This window comes from Geotrypetes seraphini, chromosome 3, assembly GCF_902459505.1.
Source record: "Geotrypetes seraphini chromosome 3, aGeoSer1.1, whole genome shotgun sequence".
Taxonomy (NCBI): Eukaryota; Metazoa; Chordata; class Amphibia; order Gymnophiona; family Dermophiidae; genus Geotrypetes; species Geotrypetes seraphini.
In genome coordinates, this window is record NC_047086.1 from 299,667,757 (window position 1) to 299,685,010 (window position 17,254).

The window sequence follows — 17,254 nt, forward strand, 5'->3', positions numbered from 1 at the left end:
GTACCCCCCCAACGTATGTCCACCGCTTTCTTGATGCAACTGGCCCAATGGGTTATTCAGAACAACTATTTCCAATACCACCAGCAATTTTACCAACAAATTCAGGGTGTGGCTATGGGGGCCACTTTGGCCCCCTCAGTCGCAGCCCTGTATATGGCTAAATTTGAAGAAAGTCTTATATATGGATCTGAATGGTATTCTCAAATTGTATTCTGGGGCCGGTTTCTTGACGATATCTTTTTTATTTGGCAGGATACTAGGGAACAACTTGACCGTTTTTTCCAATACCTGAATGCGGTGGACGATAATATAAAATATACTATGACATGCCACTGTACCCAAATAGTATTTTTAGATATTAACATTCAAATACAAGACGGGATGATTCAGACCTCTCTATACTGTAAGCCAGTTACACGTAACACAATTTTGCACTTTGACAACTTTCACCCCTTCAAACTGCGTTTCAACTTACCTATTGCTCAATTTTTAAGGGCCCGTAGAGTCCTTAACATTGCTGTTAGCTGATAGATTTCGTAAGAGGGGATATCCGGAAAGATCTATCCGGCAAGCATAATCAAGGGCGAGATTTGCCCAGAGGGAATTGCTTTTGAAAGAGCCAGAGGGACCGGTCAGGGTTGTTAACGAGCTCTTGACTTGTGTGCTTCTATTTTCGAGGGTTTCAAAACTAGTGGTGGGTTTTTTAAGACAGTACTGGTATATAGTACAATCACCCACCCTTGTGTGACTTCCCACGGATAGCATACTCCAGGGGTGTGACATTGGGACAGAGATGCAATTCACAAAAATATGGTAGAAGGGAGGTGAGAGTGAGGGGCTATCACGAACAATGTGGTAAATGCCAGTGGTGCCCCTCTACTATTAGAGGTAAATCTTGGAGGGTTCCGGGTAGACCAAGGACTTTACATTCTAATACAGTTACAGATTGTAATTCACAGGATGTCCTGTACGCGATTGTATGCCCGTGTGATCTTGTTTATATAGGTCGGATCAATCGCAAGATTAAGGTTAGATTAACTGAGCACAAATCGCGTATAATCAACAAGGTCACCCAAGCTCCTTTGGTAACACACTGGCATCGGTTTAATCATGGTGTAGATGAGATTAGGTAGCGTGTCATTAATAGGATAACGGGGAGGAATGGTGGGAAAGATCTAAGGAGACTAAATGAAGAAGAACAGAGGCTGATTTTTTCACTGGACACGTTGGAACCTCGGGGATTGAATGGTGAGGTTGAATGGGCTACTTTGATTGGTGGATGAACGGACCAATGAATGTTTCAGGGGAGAGTGGTTATGACATCACAACGTTTGTATTTAAATGGGAGCCGAGGACGCCGGCACCATCTTTCACATATACCTTACTTGTGAGTTGGATGACAACGGCGACCTCGGTAAGACAGAGTTGAATGAGGGGAGTGATGGTTGGGGGGAGGTAGTGTTTGTAGAACGATTCACTACAGCTTCCTTATACTTTTGTTATTCACACAGGGAGACCCTTGAGACAGCACTAGATGTGCGAAATATGTCGGGTCAGACTCCCAGGTTTGGCTGTGTTTAAGCTAAGTATACAAGCTCTTTAATATATATTTTTATATGCATACACTACTTAATTTTTAAAAAATTTAACAAATATATGAATAAATGAATTATTAATGTAGCACTCAAGACGGACGGCCAATGATGAGGCACCATGTAAATCTCCCGCTTTCTTAAGATGGTTTAGTGGTGGAGTGGTGGGGCTGAGGTGTCCTTCTGAAGAAAAATATACTCCTGATTTTCCAACCTAGACCTTTGGATATATTTAGATAATATTACCTGAGGCTTTTTCTTCCGTTGGGGATAGTGCTGCTACATTACATAAGTGGAATAGCTTTATTTATTGATATTTATTTATTTAATCTGCTTCCACCTTTCTAGTAGCAGATTAGAACTCCTATACAAATACATAAAGGAGTCAGAATCGAAGTGGAAATACCATAAATAAAGGCGTCAGAGTTGGAAGGTTTTGTGTACTGGCTCCAACCTGTAACCCTATCTTTCAAATCCCTTGTGGTCTAGGGTCCACAGGGTAGTGCCATTAGGCTGCTGCTAGAAATCTCAGCAGTCATTATGACGTTACAGCCACAGCTGACATACTGCTACCCTGTGGACCCTAGACCACCAGGAATTTTAAAGATAGGTCTGGGGTGCCTACAGGAGATGCTTGGGGTCTTGTTGAGGGACCCAATGCTCCTCCGGGGGAGTTGGGAGGGTTGGAGATCACAGCTTTACCAAGGGAGAGTCAGAAATTCTTCCAGGGAGAATCAGTGTTTGGTGCAGGGAACGGAATTTATGCCAAGTCCAAGTCAATAGTCAGACAGGACCCACATACATTTCAGCACTAAATGACTGTAATTCACCTTGTCTCTTCATTCCAACAATATTATCTTCTGTGACCTTTACATTCAGTAGACAGATTATTGTTGGTAGTTAGACCATTTAAATTAGTGAAAATCCTTACAAACAGGCATGCTATGTTTTCCATTCAAGGTATGTATCACTGGAATGATTTGCTCTTGGAAGTCAGAAATTTACCTGGAATTTTGCAATTTTGAAAAGTTTTAAAGACAATTCTTTTTGATAATGTTTACAATTGAGAGTTGCATTGTATTCCATGTTACCAATTATAGCAATAGTCTTTGATGTATGTATTTGTTTTAACTGCGTATGTTTTATTGTACTGCACGGAATAGTAAGATGTTGCAGGTTAAAAATTTTTAAAATAAATTATTCACCAGTCAGATCCAGATCTTCCATGCTGATGCCACAACATGGCTCAGCACTGAATATCTGAATCTAATCCTGCCCATGGTGGATAGCACATAAAAACGCTAAGTACTGACCAGATAGTATTCTAAAAGTTAGTGTTAAGCCCGGGCTCCTCACCTATATACACCCCCCTTGAAAAAAATTAGGCTAAGCAAGTATTTGCAGAATAGTACTTATACAGATGTGTGCATATTATGTATATGCTATTATAAATATTTACCTGCACAAAGAACACAAATGTGGGCACCTATAGAACTGCCTTTACCCTATCTAAAAATGAGCTACAAAGCAGTAACTACTGCTATTATTTCTATAGTGCTACAAGCAGAGCTGTACATTAAATACTGAAAAGACGGTCCCTGCTTAAAAGAGTTTACAATCTAATGAAGGAAAAGGATGCTATTTGATATACTGCAGAAGACTACAAACAGTTTACATATCATATATAGTGGAACTTATTTTGTACTTGGGGTAATGGAGAGTTGAGTGCCTTGCCCAAAGTCACAAGAAGAGAATGACACAGGGACCCACAATTAACAGTGGGGTGATAAAGTGAGGATAAAGACAGAACCCACAGGGCAGGGGTGGGGACAGAGACCGAGACAAACATTGTTCTCTTGTTTTTCTCTAAAAACTAGAGATTAGTATCAACATGTAAAACCTTAACCACACATCTTAAACAGCTGGCAACTGAATTCAATGAGGAAAAAAACCCAACTGCAGAAGCTGTTTTTTGGATTTAAATGAACTACTGTTAAATGGACATCATTTGTGTCTTGTCTGCCTTTGATGTGGCAACAAGTCTTGTCTGCTGATCGGACTCCTACCATCTGCAAGGTCCTTCCATCATGCTCAGCTGCTCAAGCACCTTACTATTACTGCAATAAATCCATCCATAGCCTTGTTGGCATCAAGAAGCATTTCCATTTAATAAACACTTATTTTCCTGTTCATCCACCACACAATTTAGGTTCTCTTCTACATTCATATCTGAAAGACAATCGGATTACCTTCCCAGATGATGTAAAAACATAGGCAACTAAATCTTTGGAAAGGTTGTACCAAAACCAGATCGAAATGGAAGTTCTGTTTCTGATTTATAAAGCTTTTATACTTTAATAAAAAGATTGAAATATAAAATCATTAAGTGTTCGAGGCTTGTGCAAATGAGGACAGAGTCCGCGGGGATGTGGACAGAGCTTGAGAGGACGGGACAGCTTTGTCCCTGTGTCATTCTCTAAAGGAACAGCAGTGGGAATTAAACCCAATCCCCCGGATTCTAAGGCCACTATACTAACCAGTAGGCTTCTCCTCCTTAGGAAGCATATATCCCCCCCCCCCAAAAAAAAAAAAAAAAAAAAAAAATCTTTTAAGATCAAGAAAAGCTTTATAGAACCACCTCCTTCTTTACTATCCTGCAGTTATTACTTCCCTTCATATCCCCCGGTTTTGTAAATCCACGTCAAAAATAAATGTCATATACCAGGGGCAATTTATTTTAAATGAATCATTCTAACGCATGGTAGAAAGGCCTACGACCAGACAAACAGCGGTGGGGGGGGGGGACTTTTGCATAGGATCCGTCGCAGGGATCTAAAGTATAACTTTAGCCTGTACATCATTCCCAAAGCCTTTAACCGAATCAGCCCAGACACTTCTTTACCCCGCGTCCCCGGGGACTCCATTCACGTGCGCCGTCCCTGCATAAGCTACGAAACCCAGTCCCCTGACCCGAGGCGCCCAAGTCTCCGTCGCGAAGACGGTCCAAGGTCGCCCCGGGAAGCAGCTCTTGCTCACCATTCTCAAAGACTGCGCCGGATGAGCAGGGGCTGCGACCGCTGCTGCAGAGGACGAGAGACGACTCCGGCGGGCGCTGAGCCGCAAGAGAGAACGCAAAGTGAGAAACATGGTTAAAGTAGCACCGGGTAGGAGGGGAAGAGGTGACAGAGGAGGTCGACATAGGAAGGAGGAGCCTTGGGTAAAAGGGCAGGAACAGGATATTAAATTGCAGGAAGGCCTAAGGACGTAAGGAGGGAATAGGACTGCTTGGACAAGAAATACCAATCAGACAATGAAGGGAGGGGCCGTGGGCGGAGCCATGCTAATAAGAGAACGGCGCGATCTTTTTCCCGGGTTAGGGGTGGCGGAAGTGATGTAAGGTGGGAGGGAGCTTGCCGCTATTTTTAAATTATCCTCCTTGGTCGGTTCAGTTTAGGTTTTTTTCTTGCTTGTCTACTCCGGGGATGGGTGTTGGATTTGTTTACCGGTTGTATACCTCAGATTATGAGTTGAGTTCTGCTCTGCTACCGTCCGTCTAAGTGAGGCGGTTGGAGATGAATGGCATCTGTTTTAGCTTAACAGCAAGAGGGGCTTTGGTCGTGGACAACCTGAGCCTTAAAAATTCTGCCTTGTTTCGTTGGGTTTGCGTTCATGTCATCAAATTGTGGTATGAGAGCTAATAGGGTAAGCGGAACGCCTTTTTGTTGAGAAGGGCAAGTTTCCATCCCGATAATATACTCAGAGGCTTATTTTCAAAGCACTTGTACACAAAAAAGCTTGTAAAGCCAAGACAAACATAGAATGCATTACAGGTACTATGCAAATAAGTAGGATTTAGTATGAACACAATACACAATGCTATTATAGGTGTATATAATAGATTATGGCAGTATGATTATTGCAGATTGATTATGGCAGTATTGCCACAAATTTTTTGAAGCTTCAGCACACTAAATGTGGGGCTGCGCCTGGAAAGCATCTGGAAATGCACAGATGTCGATGTGATGATATCACGCACATGTGTGATGTCATCATGTTTATGTCTGTGCATGCCTTCAAGCCATGGCCCTGAGCCTCCAGTTACCGCCGGTGAGGAGGGGGGTGCTGGAGGAGGAGAGGCACTGATGAAGAGAAGAAGCACCGGCTGACTGATTACAGGATATGCCTCTTGTGGCTAGAGGCATGTCCTGTAGGCAGCCAGCACTGGTGTCTCGCGGCACACCTGGAATCTGTCATGGCACACAGTTTGCAATACACTGGATTATTACATTACAGATTTCTATTCCGCCATTACCTTTCGGTTCAAAGCGGATTACAAAAAGAGTTATGGAAGAAGGGTTACAATGTTAGATCAGAGAAGGTTTCCAAGAGAGGGAAAAGTAGGATCTGGGGTTAGGGAGGGGATGGTAAGAGGGGGGTTAAGCTTTATCATGGTATTAAGCTTTATTAAGGGATTTCTTGAAGAGTATAGTTTTTTATTTCCTTTCTGATTATGATATAAATTGTGCATTTATGTAGGATAATTGATTATGGTATAATTATTACTACTATTAATTATTTCTATAGCTGTGTCTGTATTGAAAACCATCTCAGAAAACACTAACTCTGTATTGTAACACCTTTGAAGAAGCTCATATATTGTAACACCATTACAGAATCGTGCCGAGCTCTATCTTTATGGAGATGATGCGGTATACAAACTTAAGGTTTAATTTAGAATCTCATGTAAATTGCTCTGAATTGACTGCCCAGTCATTAGTAGCGGCATAGAAGTGTTCAATAAACAATTAGTACAATAGATTTCTATGATACTTTGAGTGTCTTAAGTTCTTTGAAAATGAGCCCTTAGTGCATTTTATGTAAATAATATAGAGTTTATCTGTTCTTCATTCTTCCTTCTTCCATTCCAGTCTCCTCTTCCCATCAGACCTGTCTCCATGCCTCAACCCCCTATCACCTTGTAAGCTGCATAAATTGGCTGTATGAGACCTCTTTCTTTCACTCCATCTCTTGATCTTGTCCTTTCTTTAGTCCCCAATATCTACCAGTAATAGCCCCCAACCTCCTTCTGCCTGCTCTTTGTCAGCCTAGACATCTAACTCCTTTTCACATTTGCAGCATCAAGTTTTATTTAAAATTTGATGTGCACGCATTGTCATAATTTCAAAGCGTATTACAAATCTAAAATTGGGGAAACGGTATTGTACATAGACACAATTAAAGACAAACTTGTAAGACTGGTATAAAAGAAAAAGGGGAGGAACTACAAATATTATAGTAAAGCAAGAACAAGTAAGGATGAGCACAACAGGGCAGGTTTAAAGGGAATAGTAAAAAAATCAAGGGGCCTCTGAAAAGGGGCTTGATCATCGGAGCTGGAAGTGGTATGAATGAAGGAATGCTCACACTCAGCGAAGTTAAGTCTCAAAGGCATCCCTATATAAAAAAACTTTTAAGGGAGTCTTTAAATCTTTCTAATGCTGTTTCATTACGTAGATACCCTGGTAGGGCGTTCCAAAGCTCAGGACCTGTCACTGAGAAAATTATTGACCGCCTTGTACCAATAATATTCATGGAGGGGACGGTGAGCAGATGATGTTCTGTCGATCTTAGTGTTCTCAATGGAGTATAAGGAATGAGTAGGCAATCAAGAAATATCAGATAATTTGTAAGTCAAATTTTGAAAATCATTAATGCTATTTTATAGGTAATTCTCTAAGAAATTAGAAGCCAATGAGCATTTTTCAGAAGGGAGGTCACATGGTCAAATTTTTTTCAGTTAGTGATGATCTTTATGACTGTGTTTTGAATTATTTGTAGCCTTTTAAGTTCTTTCTCGGAGATGTCTTTATATAATGAGTTACAATAGTCCAGCCTTGATATTATGAGGGAATGAATTAGAATGTTTAAAGCTGCTGGATCTAACATTTTTGATAATGATCTAATTAGGAGTAGTTTGTAAAAACAAGATTTCACTGCAGAGCTGATTTGATCATGGTAAGTGAGCTTGTGATAAAGGGTTACTCCTAATATCTTTGTGGACTTAACAATTTGTAGTGGGATTTTATCTAAGATGATTTGAGATGACAGTGTAAGGCCATCTTTCCACGGGAACAACATTGATGTTGATTTTGATATATTTAGTTGCAACGTATTGTCTCTGAGCCATTGAATAATTCGTTCTAATGTGGTGTTTATGTTACTGATGTCTTTAGGATCTTTTGTATTCAGAGGATGCAGGAGTTGTATGTCATCAGCATACACATAAACTGAGAATCCTATAGATTGGCTCAGAGTCAGTAAGGGGGAGAAAAAGATGTCCCTCCTCTGACGTACGGGACTGCGCCAGAGGGAACGTGCAGCTGAGGCTACGGTGGCCTGCTAGGATCGCTACTGCTGACCAGCGATCCTCGGCAGGCCACGTGAACCTACAGATGATGCAGTATGAACCTGCAGAGTCAGGTCCCAAGCAGACCTGCAGCTGAGGACTAAAAAGGTCCTTATATTAAGGTGCGCATTTAGGGCGTGCTAAATCAGTTAGCATACCTTAATAAAAGGACCCCTTAAGTATTTATTTTTTTTTAAAATTTGGCCCACAACATAGCCTTTTTTCAGATTTCGGCCCCTTATGTGATTGAGTTTGACACTCCTTAGAGTCTAAGAGAACCCACATGCCTATCCCATGCTTTCTTGAATTCAGTCACAGACAGAGGCGTGCCTGCTGGCTGGACGGTGCGAGGACCCGTCTGGCCAACTTGCGGGTAAGCCCGAAGGGGGGTTGCGGGGTTTCATTGGGGGGGTCCGGGGAGGGGGTTGGGACGATTTGATGGGGGGTCATTGAGGGGATCTGGCAGGAGGGGTTGGATACCCTCCTGCAGGTGATCTTCGGGGGGAGGGCAGGGCCTATTGGCAGGAAGGGTTGAGCACCTTCCTGCTAGCGATCGTGGGGTTCTGTGGGCAGGAGGGGTTGGGCACCCTCCTGCCGTGATCGTCGGGGGTGGGGTGGGGGAGTCTACCGGCAGGAAGGGTTGAACACCTTCCTGCCGGCGATCGTGGGTTCTGTGGTCAGGAGGGGTTGGGCAACCTCCTGCCACAATCATCGGGGAGACTGGCGGCTGTAGCCGCGGCTGCTATACTAATCGCAGCAAGGAGATCCCTTGCTGCGATTAAGTATAGTGGCCGCATCTAAAGTAACCCAGTTCTGTAACCGGCGTCTGCAACATGGACATTGGTTACAGAATCCGGTGTAGAATCCGGGTCTTACTGCCTACAAAATCAATGGTGATAAGGGCTTATATGATAAGTTATTTAATGGTTGTACGCTAATGGTAAAATTAGCATATGGCTATTAATTCAGAAAATGGGAAATTCAACCATTTTCCAGCCACAGCAAAAGTGGCCTTAGTGCATAAGAAACACTCATGTAGGGGGCTTTGCTAAGGTCACTTTTGCCAGTGCTTTAGGAAAAGGACCCCTTAATCTCTGTGCCATTGCCAATTATTTATTTAATTAACGAATTAATCTATTATACAGTCTACAATATACTAGAAAGGAACTCCAAATATAAATAAGACAGAGTCCATAATAATAATGATCAATTTATATACCGCAGGGCCGTAAAGTTCTATGTGGTTTACAAAAAAATTAAAAAGATTACAATTAAGAGATGAAATTAGATAACCAAATAATTAGAAATAATGCTATAATGATCTAGGTGGTTCATTACAATATCCATACCAATTAGTTGCCTAAATGTTTCAGGAACAAATATGTCTTTAAATGTCTCCTAAATTCCACATAGGAATCAGAAAGCATAATCAGATGGTCCAGGTCCTTACTCCATAATGCTGCTTGATATGACAGAAGATATTCATGATGTTTTTTAAATTTGCAGCCCCTAACAGGCGGAAAAACAAAATTCAAATACAAATTTCTCCTGTGTTTATTGGTTGCAAAAGAGAAGAGCTCAATTATATATTTGGGAAATAGACCAAACAGAGCCTTGAAGCAAAAGCAACCAAACTTGAACTTCACCCGCACCTCCATTGGCAACCAATGCAGTATCCGATAAGAGGGTATTATATGATCATACAAGATCTCTATACATACTAATAAAAAGACATATAAAGAGGCAAGGGGTTGAAATAGAGATTCCAACCCTGAATTCCAGGCCTGCAAATATTTTGTAAGGTCTGTAATTTATGATTTAAAGCTCGAGTTATTCCAGCATAGATAATATTACAGTAGAAGAGGCCTGATCAATGTTGTGTTCTGATGGTTCTACACAGTTTCCACTTAGCAATAATGGAACTGACAGTGCCCCAGGAGATATTCAAACACACTGAAATTTTCTTATAGCCATCTTCCTTTTGAATAACTTTATCTTAGGGGGGTAACAACTCCTTGTTTGGCTTGTTTAGAATTTTTCTACAGATTCATTTTATACTAGTCTTTAAGCCCGTTACATTAACGGGTGCTAGAATATATATTTGTCTGTCTTTATTTCTGTCTCTTTCTGCCGCTGTCTTTCTTTCTTTCTGTCTCTCTCCCTGCCCCTGTCTCCTTCTTCTTTTCTTTCTGTCTCCCTCCCTCCCACTATCTGTCTGATTGGTATTATCCAATCAGTGGTGATACTGTGAAGGCCCAGTTCTAGATTGCTTTTCACTACCATCCCAGCGAAACACAACTGGTGGGTCAACTGTTGTGGAGAGAATAACCGGTCCCGGGGAACCGGCGGAGGAAGCAGCTGAGAGCTACCCGCAGCCGCCATCCAGGATCTTCCCTCACATATACCTATCACCGGCCGGCAGGGAGCTGAGGATGAGCATCACTGCCGTAAAAGCGCCAAAGCTCATAGGAATTCTATGAGTATCGGAGCTTTTACCACAGTGGCCTGCAATAAACCCCAACACAACTTGATAAAAGGGACTTTAGATTTGTGATGATAGGGAAAGGAGGGACACAATTTTTTTGTTATACTTTGCTTTAAAATAGGTAAAATACATTACTCTTCACCCCCTTGATATAAAATAGGCTGTCAGATTTAAGCAGCTAGCCAGGTTTACCAATATGCCTTAGGGACTATGAGAAAAAAAAAACCAAAAACAGGTAGGTTTCATACAAAACAAAAGTGTTGCATCGGCCCAATAAATTTAAGCAGATTTCTCCTGTAAAAACCAGCTCTGCTGAGAGTGACATACTTTTCAATAGCATGTGTGGGGGAACTGCAGGTAGTATATTAAAGGTCAGATATAGAGAGGCCCATCAATGCCCTGTGAAAAACGGGTCAACATCAGACCATGCTGTCCTATTTTTTGAATGCCAAGGATATTACCTTCCCTTTCTCTCCATGGGTTAGGCGGGCTCATGTTCATCAAAGCCGAGGATGAGCGTCCAGACCTCCGAGCGGCCCCCGAAACCGCCCGGCAGCTCTGACCTGGCCGATGTCGCTCCGGCCCGGCAGCCTCCCGGGTGTGAAGCTGGCGTGCGCCCTAAGGCAGCTCCTGAACGTGGCGCTGCCCTCCTGGCATTGTCGGTCGACGCTGAGCCACTGGGGGCAGATAACCGAGCCGTCCGCAGATGGACTGTGCGAGGCGGGCGGCTACATGGATCACCGGGGACTGCTGGAGCTGCCGTGTGAGCTGACAGAGGAGGTGCGGCGGGTGGGCAGTGGCGCTGCTGCTGGTGTCGGAGCTGGTGACAGGTCAAAAGCGCGTGCCGACAAAGGCGCGCCGAGTTGGAGCTTCGTGCTGGTCTGCGTCTTCCCTCCTGGCTGCCGGCAAGACCACGAGAGAGGAGCTTGCACGGACCGAACAGGCCAAGCCCCGACCAGTTTAACGCTCCGGCGGCTCCTCTCACGATCGCCACCTTCTCTGACCTTTACCGGGCCCTTTGAAAGCAGCGCTAGGTGGAGAGCAGGGAGGCTGTTATGAGGTAATAAGCGCGCATGTGCACTCCTGCGGCCACAGACCTACTAATCACGGAAGCACGCCGATAGGAGTGTGCATGCGCGACTAGCTTTTTATTATATAGGATAACAGATGCAGCAATGTTCTTCACCCTGAAGTAGTGCTGCCTGATTCAGGGGGAAAAAAATTTGATTCGATTCAATTCAGCCTATTGAATCGATTCGATTCAATTTTCCTGCCCAATTGGGTGGGGTTTTTTGGGGGTTTTTTCCAAACATCCTGGTGGGTTTATTTTATAAAGCAAGAAGTGGAGATGTCCAATCAAGACTGGTGGACTCAATTTATTTCACAAGTCTCTTTTATTTGTTCAAACTCAATGACTCAACATGTACATGTTTTGGCCAAACCTTCCTGCTTCAGAAGTCTACAAGCATAAGAGACACAACTAATAAATGGAACAAATATATAAATATATGCATAAAAATCAATAAAATTGCAAATATATCATAAGCATATAAAAACAATAAATGAAAATGACAAAAATTATAAAAATAGCAATAAACATATATGGATCAATGAATAAAAGAAGAAAGACGGCACCAATTAATTAAAAATATATATAAAATCATACATAGTTAATGCATAACCATATTAATAACATGCAATAAAATGATCAAAAGATATGAACCAACCATAAAGAACCAACACCTCATATCAAGAAATAATGTGACATATGTATAATAAGCATATTTAAAACATTGCATACAAAATAAAAGGACAGCACTAATAAATTACTAATTGCAACAAAAATGCACACCAATCATACATACTAATGTATAAAAATGTAAATATGTTCAAAAAGCATTCAAGATAAATAAGAACAGAATAAATACATAATAAAGAGGTCATATACTCTGAATATAAAATTGACAAACTAAACAGGCAAACCTAAAAACAAATAAATAATCAAATAGCATACCTTAAGAGTCTGTCAGTTAATATATGCACAAATTATAAAAGATTTGCAGGATCCAAGATAGCCGCTGCCTAAGTGATCGGGTACACGCCACTGATCGAAGCTCGTCTAGTTACATGATTTTTGGCTGGAGACTGTAGTTCACGGCCTGCTTGTACCTGTTTCCGCGACGCAATGCTGAAGAGGAGAGGCAGGAGCGCTGCTGGTGCCTTACTGTGTTCCGAGTTGCCGTCCCTCGGCAACATTGAAGAACTTCTTTGGAAGATGCAGGAGCTGCTGCTGCAAATCCAAACGCTAACCCACTGAGGATCCCGGGTGTAAGTGAAACCGACGGGACTCCTCTTGGCCAGACACCACTCTTAGCCCGGATATTAGAGCACCGCCTCCTCCACCACAGTTGGCCAGCTCACTCAGGGGTCAGGAAACCCCGGAAGAAGGGGTATTACTTTCCCCAGAGGCAGACAACTTAACACCGGGAAGCTTGAAAATGGAGATCCCGGTTCAGGCAACCTCCAAGGAAGACTCTGGGATCCCGGAGGAGGATTGAACCAGAAGGAACCGAAGCCAGAACAAACCAAGGAAGGTGAGAGACTCTGCACTACAATACAAGCTACTTTTTGGGTTAGAGCTGCTGAGGTGACCTTAGAAGCCCTCTGGGACCTGGTAGCAAATTTTGGGAAGGTAATTAGTCCCAATTTCCAACAGACTGAAAATAAACTTATCCACCACTCAGAAGAATTAGGAAAATTAAAATTGGATATGACTTCTTCTAATAGTTTACTTGAAAAGACTTAGCAGGATATGGTTAAAATAAAACAACTCCAGGAAACTATAATTAAAGATAACTTGAATCTTAGAGGAAAAGTGGAGTCATTAGAAAATCAGGCACAGAGTAATAATTTGAGATTGATAAACTTTCCAAGATTAACTATGGTAACACCCTAGAGATATGCTCAAGAGATATTTATTAGAAATTTTGGAAGTTCCGGAAGGTAATCTTCAACCATTTGTCCAAGTTTTATTATCTCCCCAGCAAAATTCCACATCAACAGCAACCTGAGCCTACTGAAGGACAAGTAATGAATATTACAGAGATTCTGGAGAAGTCAGATAAGGAAGTGGTAATACCTGCAACATTAGTAGTCACTTTGGCTCTTTCTATTGATAAATCTTGGTTATTGAGACTATTTCTAAAGAATAAACAAAAGGAATTTTTTGGTTGTAAAATTCAAATGTTCCCTGATGTTACAAGGGAAACGCAAAAACGTAGACGTGACTTCCTTCTTTTGAAACCGGGGGTCATCTCATTGGGAGCTACATTTTATTTGAGACATCCTTGTAAGTGCATTGTCCGTTATCACTCAACTAAATATGTATTCTTTGAGCCACAACATTTGACTAATTTTCTGGTGATGTCCCTCCTGGACAAGGAGAAAACTCAAGTTTGAGCTCTAAAAAAAAATAGTAACTTCCTTCCTGATCTATAGGAATAGCATTACTTTTTTTGATTGTTTCTTTATTTCTCACAATTAATTCTTGGATCTAATGAGGATTGAGCTAATTTTACCATAATAGTTTTTCTTGTATTGCTTAACATTGTTAAGTATGGATTTATATGATTGTAATATGCTTTGGTTAAATTTGCTTTCTGTACAAGTCTACTTGATATAATATTGAAATCAATAAAAATACTTAAGTCACTCAAATCGTACTCTAAATAAAAATAAAACATATCATGATATTCATTTCCAAAACGGCATAAATACAAAATGAAACTGAAAGCATAGGGGCTTTCATTGCAACTAATAGAAACTATAAAAACTGTATGTCTTCTCTAAAATCATGTGCAAAACAACACATTTAATAGGCTCCAAAGTACTATACAGTGGATAGATAGTATAATCTCTGAAGAGATAAAACAATACAGTGGTACCTCGGTTTGCAAGACGAGCAAAACATTTGCAAACTTGGTGCCTCGTAAACCGAGCGCACCTCGATTTGCGAGCGCCCCCCCTGCGAACCGGCACCCTCCCCCCCGCAATCCGGCACCCCCCCCCCCGCCGCCATCGGGCACCCCCCCTCTGCGACCTGAGGTCCCCCCAACCCACCCGAACACTCTTCTTACTTTGATGTAGCCTCCGCACCTGCACCAGCATGTCCTGTGCTGTGCTGGTGCCCGAAAATCTGCCTCCGGTGCTGGGCCTTAAGCATGTGCGCATGCTCAAGGCCTGAGAGTTCACATCCAACGTGAACTCTCACGTCCAACGTGAACTCTCAGGCCTTGAGCATGCGCACATGCTCAAGGCCCAGCACCAGAGGCAAATTTTGGGCACCGGCACAGCACAGCACAGGATATGCTGGTGCAGGTGCGGAGGCTACATCAAACACAGACGAGACTACATGAAGCCAAAACGTTACAGACAAGTGCTAATTTAACTTTAAAAGACAACTTGAGCAAGCTGAAGCACTTACTAATGCTGGCGCACTTCATCAAATGAACTTAACAAAACGATACATGATCGAACTACAGCGCTAAAAATACTGGAGCACTTAATAAAAATACTAAGATGGAGTAAAAAACTAAAAGTACCATGCCTTTCTTTTAGTGACGAGACCACAGTCTTTCTACAGTCTGAACCAATACTGTGTGCCCAGACCCCAGAGAATGAACGTATTTAATTACAGGCATAAAGGTGCTCAAACATAGAAGTCCTTTTATCAAGGCGCGGTAGGGGTTTAACGCGCGGTAACCGCCTGCTGCGCTAGCTGCTAACGCCTCCATTGACAAGGTGTTAATATTTTGGCTTGCCGCAGGGGTTAACGTGTGATGAAATGTCCGACGCGCTAACCCCCGGCGCACCTTGATAAAAGGAGCCCATAATGTAAGGCAAAATACCATATTTTCACTCATATACCATGCACCCGTGTAAAACGTGCACACGGGTTTTACACGGGTCAGAGAAAGGGCGGGACCGTCGGAAGAGGAAGCAGCGCAGACGCAGGGCTCACAGAAGGGCCAGGACCGCCAAGAGGAAGCAGCAGGACAACGGTAGGAGCTTCTACATGATGGGGGGGGGTCGGGAGGCTGTAGGGGTGCGAGCGGTCCTTCGGGGTGCGGGTGCGGGTGGGAGTGCGTGCGAGCGGTCCTTCGGGGTGCGAGTGCGTGCGAGCAGTCCTTCGGGGTGGGGGTGCGAGCGGTCCTGCGGGGGGGTGAATCGGACGTCGGGGGGGAACTATGTAAAAAAAAAGTTGTAAAACGCACTCATGCGTATAACGCGCAAGGTTATGCACGGTTTGTAAAAATCGTGTATAACGCACACGTTATATGCGTGAAAATACGGTAGTCTCTTGAACAAACAAAATGAAGACAATAAATTACTAAAACACAAATAAAGCTGCATAAAGTAAAAGCGTTAAGGAAAAATACGAATAAAACTATAAGCTATACGAACAGGACATGCACGAACTCAGGCACTTACCGCTACAAGAGCACTAATTGAATGAAGGAAAAAATAAGTGAAAAAACACGAAGAAGGCAAAAATGTCGGTCTCTGCAGCACAATCCCTCTGCCACAATCCCACCTCTTCTCTGATGTCAGGGGCAGGACCGCGGCACAGGGAACGTGCTGCTGTAGTGATCCCGTAATTAGGTAAAGATAAGACCGGGAGGCCACGGGGGAAGCCGGAGGATGCTGCAAAGAGCGCCTAAGCGCTGCAGCACTTCCTGACTGACACTCCCCCACCGAATCGGCCAGGCTGATTTTTTTTAGAAAAACAAATCGATTCACCTAAGGTGAATCGATTTGAATCGGAAATCGGGCAGCAATGCCCTGAAGTACTGGATTTAACTCAGATACAATGGTTCAACACAGATGGGATCTATTTCACTCGGGCTTGTTAAGACAATTTTGGGAAATATCTAATTTGGGTATGCTATGGCAAAGGATAAAACAGCATTTGTTTCATATTCTTGAATATTTCTGTATTCTTTCACATTGGAAAAGTAGAGTGTTCGTGTAGGTCAGCAAAACATTTTTAATTTAATTTTTGGACAATACAGTGTTTCAAAAAAACATTATTTATTGAATTTTATATATGAGAGCGGATTACATTTGGGTACAGTAGGCTTTTTATGTTCCTGGAGAATTCATAATCCAAGTTTATACCTGATACAATGGAAAGTTAAGTGACTTGCCCAAGATCACAAGAGCTGCAGTGGGGTTTGAACTGGGTTCCCCTGGTTATCCCAGGACAAGCAGGCAGGTATTCTTACTAGTGGGTGATGTCATCCAATGGAGCCCCGATGCGGATGTCTCACAAGCATACTTGCTTGTAGAAACTTTAGAAGTTTCAAGTCGCCCGCACCATGCATGCGCGAGTGCCTTCCCGCCCAGTGCACCGGGCGTGTCTCCTCAGTTCTTACTTTTCCGCGGAGCCGAGAAGTCCGTCTTCGACTCTCTGCGCGAAGTAACTTCACTTGTGCCTTCTGAGTCCATGGTTTTGGGTTCTTTTTACTCATAATTGTCGGTTTTCGTCGTGTTTCTTGTTTTTTCAAAAAATAAAAAATAAATTTCTTCCGTTCGACCGGGCAGGCCACGTGGCCACAGCCCCATGGCTTCGATCTTGCGGCGGAGCTTTTTCAGCCTATGTCCTGGCCTATCACCGGTTTTAAAAAGTGTGTCAAATGCCAGCGCGCAATTTCGCTGACAGACCCTCATCGACGCTGTCTTCGGTGTCTCGGGCCTCAACACCTTCTGAAA

At 42.8% G+C, this 17,254-nt stretch overlaps 1 protein-coding gene across 2 annotated transcripts in view; it reads right to left on the reverse strand.

Moving 5' to 3' along the window:
* Positions 1–4,824, reverse strand: part of FH (fumarate hydratase) — a 135,792-nt gene extending 130,968 nt beyond the window's left edge. For both annotated transcript variants that reach the window (XM_033935368.1, XM_033935367.1), the window contains exon 1: positions 4,629–4,824. In XM_033935368.1, coding sequence (XP_033791259.1) covers positions 4,629–4,739 — 111 coding nt within the window. In that variant the 5' untranslated portion in view covers positions 4,740–4,824. The remainder of the gene's footprint in view (positions 1–4,628) is intronic.
* Between the last annotated feature and the right edge of the window lie 12,430 nt (positions 4,825–17,254).